This window comes from Mustela lutreola, chromosome 2 (genome assembly GCF_030435805.1).
Source record: "Mustela lutreola isolate mMusLut2 chromosome 2, mMusLut2.pri, whole genome shotgun sequence".
NCBI lineage: Eukaryota > Metazoa > Chordata > Mammalia > Carnivora > Mustelidae > Mustela > Mustela lutreola.
Window position 1 is genome coordinate 221,772,823 of NC_081291.1, and position 22,034 is coordinate 221,794,856.

At 48.9% G+C, this 22,034-nt stretch overlaps 1 protein-coding gene across 4 annotated transcripts in view; it reads left to right on the top strand.

Annotated features, from left to right (window-relative positions):
* The first annotated feature begins 7,932 nt into the window (after positions 1–7,932).
* ABCG1 (ATP binding cassette subfamily G member 1) overlaps positions 7,933–22,034 on the top strand; it is a 65,996-nt gene continuing 51,894 nt past the window's right edge. For 2 of the 4 annotated variants that reach the window (XM_059164792.1, XM_059164793.1), the window contains exon 1: positions 21,759–21,912. In XM_059164792.1, coding sequence (XP_059020775.1) covers positions 21,871–21,912 — 42 coding nt within the window. In that variant the 5' untranslated portion in view covers positions 21,759–21,870. Of the gene's footprint in view, positions 8,060–8,854; positions 9,050–21,758; positions 21,913–22,034 lie in introns of those variants that run through there. The other 2 variants (XM_059164794.1, XM_059164795.1) reach the window with 2 other exon arrangements.

Here is a 22,034-nt window from a genome sequence, read left to right on the forward strand (position 1 = left end):
GGAGGGCGCACCCGTCCTCTGCCCAGGACCGACACCCTGAGGCCTGTCACGCGCCGGCAGTGGCTCATGGGACACGGCGATGATTGGTGCCTCAGTGATGATACTCCAGGAGGCCCACGTGCCCGGCCAGCCGCAGGCTCTGGCAGCAGATTATAGAGGGTGGAGGGGTCGGACTGCCGTCCCCTGGTCCTCTCCGGTGGAGAGGTGCTGCGGGAGCGTTGACAATGGCAGGGTCAAAAGGGCATTTACTGTGATGAAATGTCACCGCTGAGGCCATGACAGCCAGGCAGGTTGGGGCCTGTTGTTAACAGATATGGCTCTGGAAGGTTGAGCAAACCTGTAGCCAGGGGCTTTGGCCTCCCAGACCAAAGCAGAGACGTCAAATACAGACCAGCAAGAAGGCCTAGGCCAGGCATTTACTCATCTAAAATCTATCATCATCAGGGCGCCTGAGGGGCCAGTCGGTGAAGTGTCTGCCTTCAGCTTTGGCCATGATCTCAGGGTCCTGGGATCAAGCCCCGCATCAGGCTTCCTGCTCAGCGGGGAGCCTGCTCCTTCCTCTCCCACTTCCCCTGCTCATGCTCTCTCACTGTCTTGGATAAATAAATAAAATCTAAACAAAACAAAATCTATCATCACCTATCTATCATGTAAATCTATTTATCCACCATCCACCCATCCATCCATCCGTCATTCATTAACTTGAAAGGACCTCCTAAATGTGGTTGCTTCACTATGTTAATAACAAGACATCTTTTTTATTTAAAAAACCTGAAAGATTTGCAGTGAGCTTCAGGGGAGACCTGACCTCTGCACGGGTCGGGGAACCAGCCAGTTCTTCCCACCGAAAGCCGTAGACACAACACGAGCTCTGCTGGAAAGCTGGGTTGTAGGTCCTGTGGATGCCTTTGGGTCCCCAGTCCCCTGTCTGGGTTCTGAGCTGGGCTGCGGGAAGCAAAATTTTCAGCAGGGTGTCAGGAGTTTTGCTGATTCTGCTGTGTAAAGATACCCCCTCCCACAGGGTTCATGGTGTGCTGCCCCGGTCCTGGAGCGCCTGGTCACACCTCGGGAACTGTCTCCAGAGAAGGTCCCATTGGAACAGAGAGTTTGAGGGGGTAGCTGTCCATGAAAAACATGTTTACATGACAATAATAGAATTTTAGCATATTAGACAAAGCATCTTCACATTACATTGTAAATCAATCACCAAAATATGATTTTACTTCCCCCAAATCCATTAATGTACAATTATGAAGATATGTGAAGTATGGTAGGATAAAATGCCAGTAAGAATTCAGGGGCAGTGCATAGTGGCTACACAGGTCATAGGTGGCTATGTTTTTCTGGATGCTGAATCAGGAGATAGGTCCTTTTCAACACAGCAATTTCAGAGATCCAGGCAATAGGAATGTTATGTATAAGAAAGCCTTTCCCCCAGAACACTATCCCATTCTTTTCCCTGCAACACTTAGACATCATTGGGCACACAATAGTTCCAGATTTCTGTGCCCAGCTGTGGAATCCTTGATAAGCACCTCTTCTATGATGGACTTCTGGAAATTATCCAAGTGTCTTCTTGCATATAAGAGCACATCTTTCCTCGGGGAATTCTAAAAATATGGCAGGCACTGACTTTCCTGGTGTAGCCAGGGTTGGCAAACACTCTCAGACTGCCCTGCCCCTTCCCTTGGCAGACATCACTAATCGCAGACTGCCTATTCCCTTTCCTTGGCAGACATCACTAATCAATCAGGGCACTGTGTTCTGCTGAGTCCTGTCGTGGCCTGTGGAGGATGAAGGCAAAGACAGTCATCCTGACGGATCCAGCTCGGCCTGGAGGAGGAACCCAAGGTTAGATCCTTTGTCCTGATGGGGAGCTCTGGCTGGTTCACCTCCTCTGCTCTTTCTTGTGAGGGGGATCCACAAGCCAGCCTAGGACTCCAGGCTCTGCTCTCAGAAATGAGTAAGAGCTTTACTAGGAAACACTGAGTCAGCCTGGGGCTCAGCTCTTCCCACCAATTCCCTGCTTTGCCTCCATGGCCCTGGCCTGGACCCCTCTGGGCCACGGTGGCCCACGACCCCAACCCCACCTGGAGGCAGGTGGGAGTCCCAGGGCCTGTGTCCCCAAAGACGGGTCTCGTGCAGGAGGGAGGATCCAGCCCGTACCCCGGGTCCTGGAGGTCGGAGGCTGAATCGGGGATATTTTCTGACAAACAGAGCGCTGTAGGGTTCTCTCTAATGAGTTCCACAATTTAGTACGGGGAGGAATTGCAGTAATGCAGGGTATCTACAAGGGAAACAAGAATGGGCTTTTATGGCTCTGCCTGGGAACCTAACCCCTGTGTCTATGGGAAAACGCATTCTTGATTCTCCACAATAAGCCAGAGAAAGGGCTGGCACGTGCGGCACAGGGAAGGCCAGCACCCCGGAGGCAGCGTCCCTCCCCCCACCCCCGGGGACTGGGACCAGCCAAGGTGGAGGGGTGACACCAACAGGGCCACCGCGCGCCCCACGTCCTGCGCTCCGCGGGGGCGGGGCTGGGGAGGGTCCTTTCTGCTGTGCTCCACGCGCATTGTGTAAAGCGCTTCTAGAGCCCCGATCTGCAAGTTGGGATTTCTACCATTCTAAAAGCAAAGCCCTTGGCAGCTGGTGTCCCCATACGAAGGACGAAGGACCCGGCGTCGGTTCTGGGTGGGCGTGGCGTAAAGAGCGGGCCGGGAGGCGGGGAGGCCTGAATGGAGCTCGCGCTCTGCTCTGGCCCTGCAGGACCGCTACTGCCCAGATGGAATTTTCTTTGACACTCACCGGTCGAGGCTGGTTCTCACGGGTTCTAGACGTCGATGATGTCTCCGTGGCCCTGTCTGCCGGCTGCTCCGCGCTCAAGGCCAGCGCGAAAAACCCACCCGCTCGGCTTAGCCCAGACGCCTGCCTGCGAGCAGCACCTGCCCGCGTTTGCGGGGAGAGCGACTGGGCGTCGGACGAGCGCTGGTGCAGACCCGCCGCCGTCCCTCCCGCTTTCCAGGCCCTCTGGCCCCGCTCCGGCACTTGGCTCCCTTGGCTTTTGTCTCTCCTCTTGTTGGCTCTAGGGCTCTCAGCCTGCCCCGTGGCCGCCGCGACTGTCCCTGCGTGTGAGCGGGCCTGAGGTTGTGCCAGCATCCCTGTGACTTCTACCAAATAGTGTACGTGTGTTTTCCGGTCCCAGCCTTGTGAGATATCCACCCCTGCTTCTCCAGAGTCCGTGTTCTGAATTTAGCCAGCAGGAAGAGGTGCTTGCGGGAATCTGCTGCCCTGGACGCAGAACATCTTCGGGCCCCTCTTCCGGTGTTGGGGACAAAAGGCTCTGCCCCCAACTTCCTGCTTTGTTGTTGTTGTTGTTGCCGTTTGGGTGCCTGTTTTTCTCAAGCCCGTTTAACCTTTGGCATAGTAAGAAAATGTCCCCGGACTTTTTGGGAAGAGCAAGTAAGGCAGTGGACGTGGACTCATGCTTTACTTCCCATTTCTTAACCTGTGGCCCATTAGGAAAGCCCCACCCTCGCCCTCGTGTCCCCAGGGGGCTCCGTCTGTATGCCACAATCTTGCCCCACATCGACCTCAGACCGCAGGATGGGCACAGAGGGTGCGGGCCGCTGCACAGCCTCAGGTCAGCGGGCCCACTTAGAAAAGAGGATCAGCCACTTGCAGCCCTGGGCGCAGAGCTCCTGGGAGTGTGGGTGGGTTGGCAGCTAAGGTTTGTAAAAGAGGTGGGGGCACCTAGCCCTCAGCCTGGGCCCAGCAGTGGCTCCAAGGCATGGCCCTGGACCTCTTTCCCAGCTCCCCTGGCAGGGCTGACGCACATTCTGGGGGTGAAGGGAGGTGTTGATATCCTTGAAGAGCCCCTCTCCCAGAAGGTTCTGCCTGGAAACTCGGTTTGGGAACTCCAAATGTGGGTCATACATGGGGGAACTGGCAAGCTTCCATATGGGTGGTCCAAGTCAAAAAAAATGGTGAAAGTGATTTCTATCTGCAGACCTGGTGTTGCCAAGACAATAGGGTGTTGTTGGTGGCAGGGTCAGATGCCTCCTGATTTCCAGTGACAACATAGCTTGGGTCATTGCCTGGGTGTTATTACTAAGGGAGGATTGCAACATTCATCCCCAGACCAGTTCCTGGGTGTGCGGCAAGAGCACCCACCCCAAACAGCCGCAAGCTCTGGGCGAGAAGTCAGGCACCATTTCCTCTGTGGAAATAGCTTGCGTGTATAGAGGTCAAACTTCAGAGACTGACTCAGAGAAAGCATTAGCAGGGCCTGACATCGGAATAACCATGATAAATCTGTGAAAAAGAGAGTAAAAAAGAGAGAAATTCGATGCAAAGAGGGGGGCATTTCACAGGCGAGTCAGAATCTACAAAAATCATGAAATGGACATTTTAGATGCACAAATAAATATCTTAAATGGGAGTATTTCAGATGGCTGTAACAGCAGACAGGATACAGCAGAACCCAAGAAAATAAATCTGAGGACAGATCAGTAGAAAATACCCAAAGTGAATCACAGAGAGAAAAAGAATTATGAACACAGAATAATGCACAGGACGCGTAGGGAGGACGTGACCGAGAGCAGCACAGGTGTGGCTGACATCCCGGAAAAAGAGGGGACAGCGTGGGCAAGGGAAGAGAGGACAGGAGGAGTATTTGAAGAAATAATAACAAATATTTTCCAAATCTTATGAAAGGTAGTAATGTATGGGTCCGAGAAACTAAATCCAGCTAGGATGAATAATTTTTTAAAAAATCCAACTTAGGCACACCATAGTAAAATTATCTAAGAAATCAATTTATAAACTATTATCAGTCATAGGTGATTTTGGGAAGTTCACTAATATGTGGAAATTAAAGCACATGCTCCTGAATAAACGATACTTCAAAGAAGGGAAGGGAAATTAGAATATGCTTTGCTCTGAGTGAAAATGAAAATGAAATGAGTGAAAATGAAAAATACAACACACCAAAATTTGCAGGGGCAGAGGAAACAGTGCCTAGAGGGGAGTTCAGAACTGTATGTGCCAAGAGTAAAAGAGAAGATCTCCAGACCAATAACCTGATCTTCCGTCTTGAGAACCTAGACAAACCAGGGCGAACTAAACCCAAAGCCCGCAGAAAGAGGATCTTCCAGCAGGAAGATGGGAGATTATTATTGGAAGAAATAAATAATTGGTTTTAGCAAAGTTGTAACATACAAAGCCTCCATATAGAAAAATCAATTTTTATTTCTACATTGTAGCCAGAAAGACGTGGACAGTGTAGTTCGAGCATATCATTTACAGTAACATGAAAATACGAAAAAGAAGAAAGCTAACAGTAAAGGTTTATTTGGTGGACAAGAACTATGCACTGGAAACTTTATAGCACCGCGGAGAGAAACCCAGGGTGACAAGTGGATGGAGAGGTCGTCCACAGACGTGGGCGAGGACACTCAGTGTCGTAAGATGCCCATTCTCTTCAAAGGGATCCGTGGATCAGGGCAACCCCCGTCAAAACTCTACTGCATTTGCTTTCTTCTCTTCTCCTTTCTGATGATAACTGACAAGCTGAGTCCAAAATTTATGTGGAAATACAAAGGGTCTTAATCACTGTCGTATTTCGGGACTTACTTGAAAATTGCGGTAACGGAGGCGGTGTGGTGTTGGTGTAAGGACAGACAGACAGACCAAGGGCACAGAATAGACATCCAGGAATGCACCTTCCTCCACATATGGCTACTTGATTCTATCAAAGCGCTGGTCCAGTTTGACGGAGAGAGGATGCTGTTTTCAGCAAATTGGCACTGGGACCGTTGAGCGAGCATATGGAAATGTGCCCCTAGACCTCTGCCTTTCACAGAGAAATCAATTTAAAATGGATCACAAACTTAGATGTGGAAACCCAAACAATGGTGCTTCTAGAAGAAAACGTAAGAAACTATTTTCATATTCTTGTGGTAGGCAGAGATTTCTTAGAGAAGACGAGCGTGCAAAGACAGCCCTAACCCATAACCGTAAAGGGAAATAGTGATAAATTGGATTTTTAAAAAGATTTTATTTATTTATTTGAGAGAGAGACAGTGAGAGAGAGCATGAGCGAGGAGAAGGTCAGAGAGAGAAGCAGACTCCCCGTGGAGCTGAGAGCCCAATGCCGGTCTCGATCCCGGGACTCCGGATCATGACCTGAGCCAAAGGCAGTCGTCCAACCAACTGAGCCACCCAGGCGTCCCTAAATTGGATTTTTTTTTTTTAAACGAGGAACTCCTATCGTGAAAAAAACATTGAGAAACTGAATGGGAGCTCAGATTGGGGGAACACATTTGTGGGGTATCCATGTGAGGGAAGACGGACGCCTATCAGAACCTATCAAGAAATCCTACAGATCGATCCTAAAAGCAAAACAATGCAATTTTAAAAGGAGGGGGAAATTGAATGGGCACATCATTAGTGAGAACAGAAAAGCAAATTAAAACCTTGGTCGTACAATCACCTATCAGGGTGGTCATATTAAAAAAGAACCCTGAAAATCCCATGTAGGGGGCAACGGTATGAAGCAGCAGGGGTGTTTCCTTGCTGGTGGTAGAAATGTGGAAAGCTGATTGGTAGTAGTTACTAAAGTCAAACATTCTTATCCCGTACCCTGGAGATGTCACTGCTGGGGATGTCCTCAAGGGAGATGGATGTCTGGGTCCACCAGGAGACCCGAGCAAGAAGACGGTCAGTCCCTTTACTGAGGATGGGTGAAAACCAGGCACAACTCATGTGTCCATCCGTAGAAGCAGAAAGGAAAGTCAACGACAGACGGAGGAACTGTGGGTACCACGACAGCACGGATGAGTTTCAGAAACATACTGTAGAGTGGAAGAATCCAGACTCGAAGCAGGACATACGGTACGCCCATCCTATGAAGGTCAGGGATAAACAAAACTAATCTATGGCGATTGAAGCCAGGGAAGTGCTTAGCTTTAGAGACGGGGGTGGATTGGGATCGGGCACAAGGAACCTTTCCCATGGTGGGAATGTTCTAGAGGGAAATGCTCTACGTCATGATCTGGGTGGTGAGTATACAAGGGTATAGATATGTAAAATTCACCAAGCCTTATGCTTCAGCTCTTGTGCTTTGCTTTAAAGAAGAAAAAAGGAGCCTTTCTCACAGGGAAAATGTTTTGCAATCTCTGGAGCCAGACTTGACGGTTTTGGATCTGAGATTGGATACGGTCTTGCTGTGTGACCTCAGGCAGGTTATGTTACCTCTCTGTGCCTTACTTCCCCATTGTGGATAAGAACAGTGTCGGGCTCTTGGGGCTGAGATGAAGATTAAAGGAATTAGTGGCTGTAATGTTCAGAGCACAATTTGGAACCCACCACAGCCTCCGAGGCTATCAGTTTCTGTTGTCGGGTGATGGCTGATCTCCCCTAACGCCGTGAGGTCACTTTGCCCCCCACTTTGCAGCAACAACCGCTGGCCAGGGCTGTCATGAGACGGTGTTATTGAAGTTATTCTAACCCTTCCGCGAGGAAATACTTCGTTTATCCTTAACTATTACCCTAGAGGCCCTGATGCTTTTTCCTCTTCGTCGTGTTGTTTTTACCTGCGTTACAAAACAGTAAATAAACTCCACAGTGTTCACAAATGTGAAATCTATCATCTGACCAGGAGTGGGAAATGAGTAGATTTCACACTTGGCCTCTCTGTGGACCGACAGATAGTGGGTGCTCTTTTACGCTTGTGACCTTGGAGGGAGCCAACTGACCTCCAGTAACCTCACGAGCTTCCTGTTTGCTGCAGCAACAGTGGCACCAGCCCTATTATTTCACATATGATTGCATTATGCCTATTTTAAAACCATTTGTCTTGTAGGTGCTGAGAGCAGAAACTGAAATCATTGCTTGTGGTTTGGGGGTTTTCACATGTCTGCAGTGATGAAAACTGAAATTCTGTCCTACAGGGCAGGGGTTTCTTCCCCTTATTAATTGCAGAATAAATACATCTCCCTGCAGAAAGGTCTGTTGTGTAGCGGAAGGGCTCCTCGAGAAGTGTTTACATCTCAGCTGCTGGGTAAGTCACTGACAAAGTGCTTTTCAGTAAAAAAAATTTTTTTTCAGTATAAATGTATAGAGTAAATGTCATTAGCCGTAGGTCAAAGAAAATAGGGCGCCTGGGTGGCTCAGTGGGTTAAGCCGCTGCCTTCGGCTCAGGTCATGATCTTAGCGTCCTGGGATCGAGTCCCGCATCGGGCTCTCTGCTCAGCAGGGAGCCTGCTTCCTTCTCTCTCTCTCTCTCTCTGCCTGCCTCTCAGTGTACTTGTAATTTCTCTCTGTCAAATAAATAAATAAAATCTTTAAAAAAAAAAAAAGAAAAAGAAAATATGTCGTGTGTGTTAGTATAAGCACAAACAGTAATTTATATTTGAGCTGTGATGTAAAGTGTCTCTGATTTATATCACTGAGTCAGCAAATATTGGGGAGCCAAATAGGAGGCCGGGGTCTGCTGGGTGTTGGGGCTCAGTGAGAAGGAGCCAAACCCCCCACAGACCAGTGAGGGAAACACGACGCATCTGTAAATTGGGATGGGTTGCCTCTCAATGAAAAGCGAGAAGCCTTCATTTTTTCTCCAGTTTTATTGAGAAAGAATTGACATATAATGTTGTACTTGTCCCAAGGTGTACAATAGAATGGTTTGATGATGTTTATATCACAAAACAACCACACTCAATAAGCTTAGTTAACACCCATCACCCCACATAATTATAATTTTTTTTCTTCTGATGAGAACATTTAAGATTTCTTCTCTTAGCAGTTTTCAGATACACGATACAATAAGGCTCTCCGTGCTGCCTGTTCTGTTCTCCAGGACGCGTTTGTCTTAGAACTGGAACTTTCAAACTTCGGACTCCCATATCGACACCTTCACAGTGGACCTTGGGATGTCGTCACTCTGAGCTGGGAGGCCCTCTGTACCTTAATCCATCCACTTTTCCTTGTAGAACGTCCCACGTGGAGCGGTTCTTCACAGGAGGGAACGAAGACTCAGCCATTTGGGAAGATGGTGAGCGGCGGCAACACTGGTGGTGGGTCAGGGAAGGTCGTGGTCTCAGAGCCCAGAGGATAAGGTCAGATGCCCACGACCCTTCTGCTCTTTCCCCTTCTTGGCTCCAGGGCCCATAACTACCCCATCTTCCTCAACCCTCACCGTGGTACTCTTAGTATGCCCATTTTACTGATGAAGATGGAGGCTTTGAGAGGTGAGGACCAGCCCAGCACCACAGATGGCTAGTGACGGGCTGGCGTCCCTGCCGGTGCCTGGGCACTTGAGCACGCACACACAGGAGTGCTAGTAAGGAGGAAGAGAATTGTTCCGTCCATCTTCACCTTCTCAAAGTGACAGTTGACAAAGAGCGGTCACAAGTGCTTCCTTGTCCAGCAGCCCACTGTGTGGTCCCGAGTGACCAGAGTGAAGCCCTCTGGTTTCATGTCCTCTCCCTATTCATCCGCCAAACTCTGCCACCTACGTCCTCATTCCCCATAGTCCGTGTGATGTCTGCTCAGTGCCACAGGTGGGTATGAGGCCGCCTCGTCTCGAGTGGCCTCACGCAGGACAGTTCTGTGACTTAAAAGAAAATTGACCTTTGAATTTTGAGATAGTTGTAGGTTCCCATGGAGTTATAAGGAAGAACCCAGAATCCTATGTACTCCTGGCCCAGCTCCCCTCTTGGTCACGTCTTGCAAAATGAGTACAACATCACATCCCTGATGTTGATACTGATAAAGTCCAGACACAGAATGCCGCTCACAAGGCTCCCTCGTACCACACTCCCGTACCCCCACACTCCCATACCCCCACTCTCTTTCTTTCCACCCCATCTCCTCCTTAACCCCGGCAATCACAAGTCTGTTCCCATCTGTGTAGTCATGTCATTTCAAGAACTTCACATGAAAGGAGTTGTACAGTGTCTAGCCTCTTCAGTTCGGCTTTTTCCAGGAGAATTCTCTGGAGATCGACCCAGGTTGTTGGATGTTGAGTAGTTCGTTACTTTGTACTGTTGAGTAGTGTGCCATGGTGTAGACCACAGGTCACTATTTCCTTATCGATGGACATCTGTGCTGTTTGTAGGTTTTGGCTAATCACAGACAAAGCTGCCGTTAATGTCTGTGTACTAATTTTTGTCTGAATGTGATTTTTCATTTCCCTGGAACAAATGTCCAGGAATGCATTTGCTAGAAGTTGAGGAAATCGCCCTCTATTTCTATTTTTCTAAGTTAAAACAAAAGCCAACCATGAATAGGTGTTCAGTTTTGTCAAGGGTTTTGTCCTTCTCAATTGGCATGGTTTTGTGATTTTTCTTCTTTATGTCACCATGTCTGTTAACCTGGTAAATACATGGATGTGCAAATGTTGAACTAGACTTGTATGCTTGGGATAAACCCCATTTGGATGTAATGTATCATTTTAAATGTATATTGCTGAATTCTGTTTGCTACTATTTTGTTAGTGACTTTTGCATTTATATTTATGAGAGATTTTGATCTGTAGGGTTTAAAAAAAATATTATCTTTATCTGATACCAAGGCTATGCTCATTAAATAAGATGAATTGTGAAGTGTTCCCTCTTTTTTTTAATTTTTGGAGGAGACTGTAGAGAGTTGTTGTGAATTCTTTAAACACTTGGTAGAATTCTCCAGGGAAGCTGCCTGGGTCTGAAGAGTTCTCTTTCTTCTTCCTCCCTCTCCTTTTCCTTCCTTCCTTCCTTCCTTCTCTTTTTCAGTTTTATAATAATTAATTCAGTTTCCTTTGTCGTTATAGGGCTATTCAAATAATCTGTTTTATATTCAGTGAGTTGTAATTTATGCTTTTGAGGAATTCATTCATTTCATCCAGATTGTCCAATTTAAATGTGCAGAGTTGTTTGTAGTGTTGACTCATTGTCCTTTGGACGTCTGTGGGATCTGTACTGATAACTCTTGCTCCATCTCTAATATTGGTAATTTGAGTCTTGCATGTTTTTTCTTTGTCAGACATGTTGGAGGATTTTTCAATTTTAATCATCATTTCTAAATGATCAGTCAAGCTTTGTGTTCCATTGACTTTCTTTATTCTCCTACTTTTAATTTCATTGATTTCTGGTTTTATTATTTTTATTATTTTATTATTTTTATTATTTTCTTTATTTTGGTTTATTTTGTTCTTCTTTATCTATATTCTTGAGGTGATTAGATTATGAATGAGACTTTTCCTAATTTTTTTAAGATTTTATTTATTTATTTGACAGACAGAGATCACAAGTAGGCAGAGAGGCAGGCAGAGGGGGGTGGGAAGCAGGCTCCCTGCTGAGCAGAGAGCCTGATGCGGGGCTCGATCCCAGGAACCTGAGGCCATGACCTGAGCTGAAGGCAGAGGCTTAACCCACTGAGCCACCCAGGCACCCCAGACTTTTCCTAATTTTTAATTTATATGATTTTAGCATTGTAAATCATTGTATGATTTTAGCCTTTAGCTCTCACACGTGTACTTTCATTTTAATTCAGTTAACTATATTTTGTTTGCCATTAAGATCCAAGGGTCCAGGGATGATTTGGAAGCATGTTGCTTAGATTCCAAGTGTTTGTGAAGATTTTCCTATTATCTTTCTTTTATTGATTTCTAGTTTGACTACATTTGGGTCAAAGAACACACTCTGTAATTTCAGTTCTTTAAATTTAATTTAAATTTGTGGAGGTTTGTTCAATGGCCCAGGATATGATCTATGGTAGTACCTGTTCCATGAACATTTGAGAAGAATGTGTACTTTTCTGTCATTGACTGGAGTGGAGTGTTCTATAAATACTAATTGGGTCCTGTTGGTCAGTGGTGCTATTGGGTTCTATATTCTTGCTAAATTTTCTGTCTAGTTCTAGCAGTTATTGAAAGAAGCAATGAAGTATCCAACTGTAATTATGAATTTATCTATTTCTGTTTTGGTTCTATTGAGTTCTGCTTCCCATAGTTTGTAGTTCTGTTGTTTGGTTTGTTTATATTTAATGTGAGTATTGACCTGTTGGGTTTAAACATGTATTTTATTTTTTTATTTTCTGTGTTCTCAGTTTTTCCTTTACCTGTTTTCCTTTTCCTGCCTGGAAAGGAGTCACTTGAACATTTTTAAGAATTGCTTTTTTGACTTCTCTATAATGTTTTTGACAGTATCTCTTTGTATTGCCATTTTTAGTGGTTTCTCTGGATATTACATTACATATACATGACATCACTTTTTGCGTCATGTTTTAGAAGTTGGAGTGACATGTACAAATGTTGCCTCCCTTCCTGTCTCTTTACTCTCCTCTGTTTATAATATAATTGTCTTAAACATTTACTTCACACTCATTTAGAAGCCCATCAGACAATATTACAATTTTTGCTTTAACCATCAAACACAATTCGAAAAACTCAATAGCAGAAGGAAAAGTTTATTTTGTTTACTCATATTGTTGCTTACAGTGTTCTCTTTTTTGATACAAAAACATTTCCCTCTTTTCCCATTTTCTTTATGTTTGAGAGAACTTCCTTCAGCCATTCTTTCAGGATAGGTCTCCTGGTAACAAATTTTCTTACATGTGTCTTGATTTCCCTCTCATTCTTGGATATTTTTCCTCGACATAAGAATCCTGGTTGTTAGTTCTTTCCTTTCATCAAGTGAAAAGTGTTGTACCAATTCTTTCTGACCACTACTGTTTTCAATGAGAAATCTGCTGTAATTTGAATTGCTTGTTCTTTTCTGGTAAGATGTCATGCCTCTTTCACTGCTTTCGGGATCTCTCCTTTGCCTTTAGTACCAGAAGTTTGACTATGATGTGTGTTATTGTAGATTTTTTTGGATTTACTCTATGTGGAGTTACTCAACTTCTTGAATCCTTTGAATTTGAAGGTTTCTGTCTTTTCCCAAATTTGGGAAGTTTTAGCTATTATTTCTTTGAGCATTTTCCTTTCTCTTAAAGATTTTATTTTATTTTATTTTTTTAATGAGAGAGAGCATGCATGAGTAGGGGGAGGAGGAGAGGAGGAAGGAGAGAGAGAATCTCAAGCAGATGCTACGCTGAGTGTGGAGCCTGTCCCAGGGCTCAGTCTCATGACCCCAAGATCATGGCCTGAGCCAAAGCCAAGATTCATATTCTCAATGGACTGAGCCACCCAGGCACCTCTCTTTGAGAATTTTCAACCTCTAATCACCCTTCTGAAACTATCAATTTGCCATTAGATCTTCTGTTATAGTCCCATATGTCCCTTAGCTTCTGCTCATGTTTCGTACAGCCTCTATTCTCATTGTTGTCCAGATTGGGTAATTCTGTTGTTCTTTTGTCCAGTCCACTGATTCTTTCTCTTCTGCTCTCCATTCTGCTGTTGAGCCCATCTGCTGAGTTTTCCAATTTAGGTATCACTTTTTTGGGGGGGTATCTTTTATTCCTTTGTTGAGAGTTTCTGTCTTTTCATTTGTTTCAAGTGTGTTTGTAATTGTTCACTGAAGCATTTTGATAGTGGCTGCTTTCAACCTTTGTTAGGTGATTGTAACATTTTTGTCATCTTGGTGTTAGCATCTACTGATTGGTTTTTTAAATTTGGATTTCTTGGTTCTTGGGTAATGAAAGACTTTTGGTGGAAGCCTAAATATTTTTGGTATTATGTTATGAGACTTTGGATCTCATTTAATCTTTCTGTTTAGCTGACTTCCTCTGACATCACTCAGGTAGGAGAAGTGGGAGGGCACTGCCTCCTTACTGCCAGGTGAAGGTAGAAGTCCAGGTTCCCTGTTTGCTCACATCCAAGGGAGGAGCTCCTCATTTCTGCTGGAACGGTTGGCCATCACCCACACTTCCCTGGCCAGGAGAAGTAGGAGACCTTATTATTGCTCCCTACTTGATCCCCACTGACACCATGATTTGGAGGGAGTGTAATGTCTTTTTTAACACAGTGTGGTGGTGAAAGTCCTAAATCTGCTGAGTCTCTTCTGCCACCACTCCAGTGAGGGAAGGAGGGGCTCTTCATGACTGCCTGATGGGCATGGTTCCAGCCTCTGTATATGGCCTTCTTTGACACCATTTTGATGAGGGATGGGGGCAGTTTTGGGTGCTTACAGCCGGAGGAGGTGGAAACCTAGGCTCCCCACTCACCTTTATTAGTGTAGGTGGGTGTGGTGTTTGACTGAACACCAATTGTCTGAAAAATTTCTGTATTTCTAGGGTGCCCCTTTTCTGTTCTTTTAGCCAGAGAGAGTAGCCTTTTGTTGGGGCTTGCTTTGTCTGTGTCCCTGAGCATTTTCAGGTTGTTGGTTTCTTCAAATGAAAGTCTGGGTTATATGAGGCACAAAGAAAACCCAGGGACCTCACCACAGTGTCGTTCCTTGGGTCCCAAGATCCCCAGGCCATCTGGCTTATGTTCCCCACTTTTCAGGGTCTCCTCATGTGCTTTGTACAATGTCCAGTGTTTTTAGTGGTGCTCAGGTGGGGGGAAGAGAGAAAAGCATATCTCTCCATCTCCCCACTAGCCTGCTTGTGATTTTTAACAGATTAAGTGTGGGCTTCTTGAGATCTCTGTCCCTATTTGAGAGAGCCATGATGGTCAAATGCAAGGGGTGCTTAGCAGGAGTCAGGAGACCTGGGGCTTTTCAAACCTTAAGGAATCTCAATCTCCTTACTTCCAAGTGCAAAGATCATTTCCTGAGATCATTTCTGAGGCTAAGTTCCTTACGGTAGCTCATTTCCCCTCCCTTCCCTTAAAAGGTAGCCAAATCTTTTTTTTTTTTTTTTTAATTAAATTGTTTTTCTTCTGCCTTGGGGACTTTTGAGTTGCAAGGCCCTGCCTAGAAGTTTCCAAACATACAGAAGATAATGTCCCCCAACCAAATTTTTGCTTTCAAAAACCCAAGCTTAAGTAGGTGATTGCCCAGGTCTTCCTGGGAGGTAGGAGAAGAGGAGTTGGAGAACTGGAGAAGAAAGGCAGGAGTCCCAGGCCTGGAAAAGGGGAAGGGTAGGGTTTTCAGATGACGGGAGAGCTCAGGCATCTCAGGGAGGCAAGAGGGCTTCAGGGCACCGGACACACAGGGCTTGAGCTGTGGTCTTTGGAGCCAGGAGGAATAGATCTGTGCCTGAGCTGGCATGGCGTGGAGACACTGCCTTCCAGGGACCAGGGACACATTATTTGACTGCTAAGGAAAGTGAAACGTGGCCTGTCCTAGACCTGGGGCTGGGGTGTTGGATTCACATGTGATCCAGTGATGGCATCTGCCTCCCTTTGCCTGCAGGGGTATCCTGAGTGTCCCATGGGATCATGCATGGTTCAGTACTTTTCGAAACATTGGAGGTTATTCAACATAGCTCTTGATGTTTATCAAGCGCCTAGTCTGGCTAGAAGACATGCTAAGAATGATGTTGGAGGCAAAGATACATTCCAGAGACACTGGGATTTATGATTTCCTGAGGGAGATAAGGCAAGTGCCCAGATGAATAGGGACCAACGCAACCAAGCACTATGGGGTTGACCTATAACCTATTTGTGAGGATTTCCCCATACACTGGTGTAGGGGCCCCGACTTTTAACAGCCTGTTTGTCCTAATCAGGATTTTTAGGCTGCAAGGGACGGAAACCTGATTCATGCTCATTCAAGGTCAGAGGGAGAGTACTGGTTCTCATAATGAGGGTGACCAACATTTGCGTACAAGACGCACACGGTGAGCCGGACATGTTTATCACAAAATTGACTCATTCAATCCTCCCAATGATCCTGAGATGGGCACAGCTGTCAGTCACTCTATAGCTGCAGTCATGGAGGTACCGGGAGGCACAAACTTGTTGCAGGGGCCGAGCACTTCCCACATACTGCACAGCCTCTGTGCCTCCGTGGTCTCCCTTCCCAGCTGGCCAGTCTCCGCAGGTAGGGAAGGTGGCCACTGTGTGGGGCTGTCAACCCCCAAAGGAAAGGAAAGCCTCTCCTTCTCAGGGCCCTGGCAAGTCCCAGGGAGAACTCTGATGTGCCCTCTCCCCCCAGGCTGGTAAATCCTCTCCAGTGGCTTTGGGGATGGATTGTTCTGACTGGTTCCGGGTGGGGCTTGCGTATTAAGATTGATCACAGGCAGTTAGGGCAGAGCAGCTCTGCAGAGGAAAAGTGGGGTGCACCCCCCAAACTACCAGTTTTTTTTTTTTTCCCAACCGGTCCCTTGAATGGGAATGGTTGGGAGGCTTTTATTTCTGTGTGGGAGGCGGTGTCCAGTAATTTTCCGGTGTCTGTCCCTTGGACTTCTGTCCTGGTCTTCAGTTTTGGAGGTCATCTCATTGCCATACTTCCTCTTTCTTCATTTGTGGAAATTGTTTCCTAGAACTTTCTTGCCACTCTCTGCTCTGAGCTCATGGAAGAAAACAGGAATCACTGCAACACTAACTTTTCCCTAACTTAGCTCATGAGTATGGTCTTGCATTTTTCTTTCCCTGAAGCCATCCCTCATAACCTCACCATTCCGTCTTTGGCACTCCCCCTCTCCCTACCTCCACCCTGCATGCACCTGCCACCCCTCGTCTGCCCCCACTTCCCAAAAGGTGAGGAGGGAGGGGTCCCCTTTGGATCTGGGACGCTGGGGACAGAACATGACAGGGGGCAGGAGGGCCGAATAGGACTCCAGCAAACCATGGAGGTGAAAACAATGTTTCTTTAAAATGAACCAGCCTACACAGAGTTTCCATTTGGTGCTCAGACCCAGCCTTAGGCTGCCACCCTCCTGATACACTGTGTCCGCTGCTTTTCCCATCTCTGCCCACAAGGGCTGGGACACAGTTGTCCTCTGCACTCGCCCCTACTCTGAACAGTCTTTCTCTCTTCCTTGCCTCCCACCCCTCCTGCCCTCGCTGTCTTTCTCCTGCTCTCTCACACCCAAATTCTTCTTTTCTCTCCATCATTCTTTCACTCTCTTCCTTTATTTATTTTTTATTTTTTTAATTTTTTTTTATGTGGAGGCATTGGCTTTTATGGCAACGGAGGTAGCAAAGGCCCAGTGGCCCTAATTCTCTGTTAACATGGCAGGAAAAGGATCAGAGAAGCCCACAAATCAGGGGCCACGAGCTGAGGCAGATCTCCAGCCCAGAGCAGGTTTCCCACAGGGACGCCTCCAGGAATGCACACCTGCTGAATACGGTCCTAGATGTGGATACAGCAGGGGTGGGGTTCATCCCCGCTGGCCCAGCTCCGGGAGTCCCTGTCACATCTCCCCACTCTGTCTGCCAAGAGAAGGGGCAAGCCCCCTCCCCTGCTGCCTGGTGCAGCACCAACATTTTGCTTTTATTTGTCTGAAAACATTTACCTTCAGAGGCCAAGCTTTGGGTGGTGGAAAGCGAGCAAGTGAACACCTCCTACATCATCCCCTCCAGAATCGAGTTTCCCGGAGGCTTTGGGGAAAGCAATCTCAGGGTCACTGTGCAGCCCTTGATGTGGTGGAAGGGGGGCTGGGGACGGGCCAGGCGGACCAGCCTTCTTGAGCTTCTTGTTTTCCTCCATGAAATGGTGATATGTCAAGTGAGGGAGATGTTCCCCTGGCGGAATATGGGCGGAGCGGGCACTTTTCCACAGTGCGGTCTCGAGCGTCCTGGGAACAGCCTGATGGATTGGCTCCAAAAGGGTTAGGGCCACCCAAGACCAGGAGGCCTGTTGTCCCCATTTGGACCCTCCCCTAAACGACATAGCAAGGCCTCCTCCAGCTTCAGGGCAAGAATTAGCCCTAAAGCGTGAAGCTCACAGAACGAGTTAGAAACATACCCAGTCCACGGGCGCCTGGCGGGCTCAGTGGGTTAAGCGCCTGCCTTCAGCTCAGGTCATGATCTCAGGGTCCTGGGATCGAGCCCCACGTTGGGGGATCTCTGGTCAGTGGGGAGCCCGCTTCTCCCTCTCTCTCTACCCCCCACCCCTGCTTGTGCTTGCTTGCTCACTGTCTTTCAAATAAATGAATAAATCTTTAATAATTAAGAGGGAAAAAAAAAAAAGAAACATACCCATTCTCGATGAGAACTGCAGCTTTCTCGTCTCTCCCCGTTACTGCCTGACGATACTTTGGGGCACGGTTTTTCTCCATTTTGCACCCAGCTGCCCCCAGCCCGTGTTCCAATGTGGAGATCAGCTTTGGGCAGAGGAGGCAATCTTTTTTTTTTTTTTTTTTTTTAAAGATTTATTTATTTATTAGAGAGAGAGAGAGAGAGAGAGGGCGCACGTGTGAGTGGAGGGAGAGGCAGAGGGAGAGGGAGAGAGACAATCTCCAGCAGACTCTGAGTCCAACATGGGGCTTGATCCCAGGACCACAAGATCATGACCTGAGCTGAAACCAAGAGTCTGACACTCAGCAACCTGAGCCACCTGGGCGCCCCCCGAACAGACGATCTCTGAGTGTCCTCTGAACGTGGGGCGAAAGTCATGGGTCCTAGTAAATGAAGTTCAGGATGGTGTCGTTCTGTAATTGAGCAGAAGAAAGTCAGTTGATGGGGTCCACTTAGGTGAATGCAGGGTCAGCCCCCTGTCATCAAAGAAGGCTCAAGTTCAAAACTGTTCAGAGCCAAATTACCAAAATACAAAAAAGATTCTCTTAATAAAGAATATATTCATTATATTTCTTCCTAGCCAGCTGGGAGCAGGGAGGCTGGGAAGCCACAGGGTGTCCCTGAAGGTTTCTCTGGAGGGATCTCGAGTTTGGGACCTGCAGGGGTGGGGCAGTCCAAGACGGCAAGCCCAGCCTCACCCCCTTGCAGCCCGCGCTTCATGTCAGTCCCCAGGCCCACAGCCATCCCATCTGGATGTCTAACCTACCCATCCCTCCCTTTAACCCCCTTCAGTGGACACCAAGAGCAGAGCCCTTGCAGCAGAGACCGGGTGCCTGGGGTGCCCCCCTTGCCCCGCCATTTCCCAGCCTCAGTGGCTGGAAGTCTGGCAGAGATAAATCGGACAGTCCTTCAAAGGGGATAAAGGGCAAACCAGGCAACAGGAATGACATAATTATAAGGAAAGTGAAATCAGTCCCCGGTGGTGGAGTCCACTGACCTGCTTGTCCTGGGATATCGGGTAGCCGGTTCTGCGGCTGGGAAGCTTGTCCTTACCGGCCGTCTGAGTAGAGCCTGGGGTCATTGTCTCCTCCGCCAGGGGAGGGAGTGCCTTGAATAGGTGGTCAGTGGGGCCCCCCAAGTTCACAAGGGACACTGGGTCAATGGGACCCATGCAGCGAAAGGTAAACAGGAAGAAGGCGCATGGTCTAAGAAGCAATATTGGGGGAAGGGGGGTTTTTTGGGGTGTTTGGACCAGAGGAGTGAAGGTCTAGAGAGAAATAGGGCATCTAGGTTGAATAACTCGAGGTCTGCTGTGGGGAGGGGGGCCTGCCTGTCTCTGTGACTTGATGTCTTAGTAGAAATCTCCGTCGGCTTTGGGATCTGTACTGCACAGTCCTTTGATGAGTTCATCTTGTGTTTGCCTGCTCTGCACATACACTTCTGCTCAGAGTGCCCCTAGACGACCTTGTGAAGCACCCATGTCCCAATCTTTCTGCATGGTTCCAGTGGGGCTGCTCTCCCCTTTGGCCTAATTGGCCCAGCTAATCCGTGTTTGGCAAGGCCACACCAGTGGGGGACAGTGACTGGCTACTGGCTAATAGGGGGCAAGCCTGGAGTGGCTGGGGGGGGGGGCTTTCCAGAGACAGCCTTGCTGAGGGGGAAGCCAGCCCATGGAAAGTAGAGGCATGGAAAGAGCTGGAGACCAAGAGCTGAGGACACTATGGGTCCTTGGTCCTGGCAGGCTTGAAACCAGCATACCCTGAACCTCTCCGTTACCTGACAATGCATTGCCTTCAGCGTAAACCAGCTGGGATTGGGATTCTGTTACTTGCAACCAGGAGTGCAGATACAAATGTTGCAGGTCCAACTTCTTCTACCGCTTCCTTATTCCCTAAGTTGGCACAAGATGGATGATACCAGGGAGGCTTGCTTGCTAGGTGCCATGCATGGTGGAAAGTGCTAGACACGCACCATTTCCCACATGACTGGGAGTCTTACTATCCAGCGTACAGATGTACAAGTAAGGAGTCTTTCAGCGCCTATAATGGAAAACCCAGCAGCTTGTGCTGTGCCAACAAGGACTCCCTTCCCCACTGTCTTCCCTCTCTGGCTTCACACTGAGGCTCTACCCATTGTCCCCCTGGCCGTCCCCAGAAGCCCAGCAGGCATTGCCTTCCACCTCTAGTTCCTGACCAACCGTTGCTGTAAATCACACCATACAGAACAGGGTGGGGGGGTGGGGTCGGGAGGTTTCCAGAGGGAAATTCTGCGCTCATACGTGGGAGTGAGGAGAGTTGACAGTGGACAGAACACAGAGGCCAGCGCCATAAGGCTACGATGTCACATCTCCTGCCTCGATCACATAACTGGGCAGCGTCCAGACAAATGCTCGTGGCAGAACTCTCCCCTGCTGTGTTCTGCGTCTTCCTCTTACTGTTTCTTGTCCTGTCTGCTCCTGGAGCAGGCGGGGGGCTGCAGGACAAGCCACCAGCCCTAGACCCCAGAAGGGAGGCACCTTTCTCTCTGCCTTTTGGCCTCATCTCTCCCCCAGAGGGTTTGGGGATTTGAATCTTCTTTCCAGTACCTTTGTAATTTTCTGGCTTCTCTGTACACTGAAGGCAACACACAGCCTGCTGGGCTGGGTGCACAGGGCAGCTCCTGAAAATACGGTGGTCATGTTTCCTTCCTCTCGGCCAAAGACAGAATAGAGGTAATGCGCTGATCTCCCAGTGCAACTAGTCAGACAAAAGCAGGGCCTCCTCCCCCTGAACTCGACATCATACCTCCTTTCCCTCCTTTGGGTTGAGAGAAGTTGGCTATGCTTGTCAGACCTCTGGGTGAGACGTCCACCTGCCAGGTGTGCTGGAGGTGAGGGAAGATGTGTTCCTACCTGCCGTCCCAACATGCAAACCACTGAACCAAGGCGCTGGCCTCTGATATTGGGAGTAAGAATGTCTTGTCACCGTGGTTACCGGGAAATGCTCCCACTCACATATAATAAGGGCTTTAGAAGACGCCAGGCCATCTGATATTCCAGGCTGGGGCCAAATGAGAGGGTGTCTGGAGGTCCATTCCTTATGCAGTTACCCGAACACGGCGGTGGGCCAGGTACTGAGCCCCGCCCTGGAAACAGGCCTTTATTTTATTGGGGTGTGGGGGGCAGGACAGAGGCCTGGGCACCGTCACCCAGCGTCCCTTTGTTACCCAGCTTTCGTCCTGCCTCTGGCCACGGCAGAGCTGCAGGAAGGAGTGTTGGCACTGTCTCAGTGCGTGTGGGGGCGGGGGGTCACCCCAGATAGGGAGCTGTGGTAGGGGGGCGTCGGAGAAGCCGGTCGTTCGTTAGTCCTGGAACTCCCACCCGGAAGAAGGGCAGAGAAGACCCGGCCTCCTCGCCTTCCAGTCTCCCTGACGCCCCCGCTGGCACCACGCACACAGCCGCGCGGGTTGGGGGCGGCGGTGCTGGACGGAGACCCCGCTGTCCGCCGGGCGCTCAGGGCGGCTGGTCCACCCGCCTCGAGTTTCTGGGCGCCGGGGGCTGCGGGGCTGGGGAGGACCCGCCGCACCTGCCGGGCGCAGGCAGCGGCCACTTCCGCGGGAGCAAAACAAGAGCACGCGCACCTGCCGGCTCCGCCCCGCCCCGCGCGCCGGCCAATCGCGGCTGCGTGGGCGGGGAGTGGGCGGGGCCGGAGCGGCGGGGCGGGGCCGAGGAGCCCCAGCGGCTGCTGGAGCCGGAGCCGGCGCGGGGCGCAGCGGCCCAGCCTGGAGCGAGCGCAGCCTCGTGCCCGCCGCCCGTGCCCGCCGCCGCCGCCCGTGCCCGCCGCCCCCGGGGCATGGCCTGTCTGATGGCCGCTTTCTCGGTCGGCACCGCCATGGTGAGTGAGCGCATCCTCCGCCCGCGGGGCTTGCTTCCGTTCTCCGGCAGAGCCAGGAACGCACAAAGACCCGCACCCTCACCCTGGCGGCCGCCCCTGGGTCCCCGGGGAGAAGCCCGGCT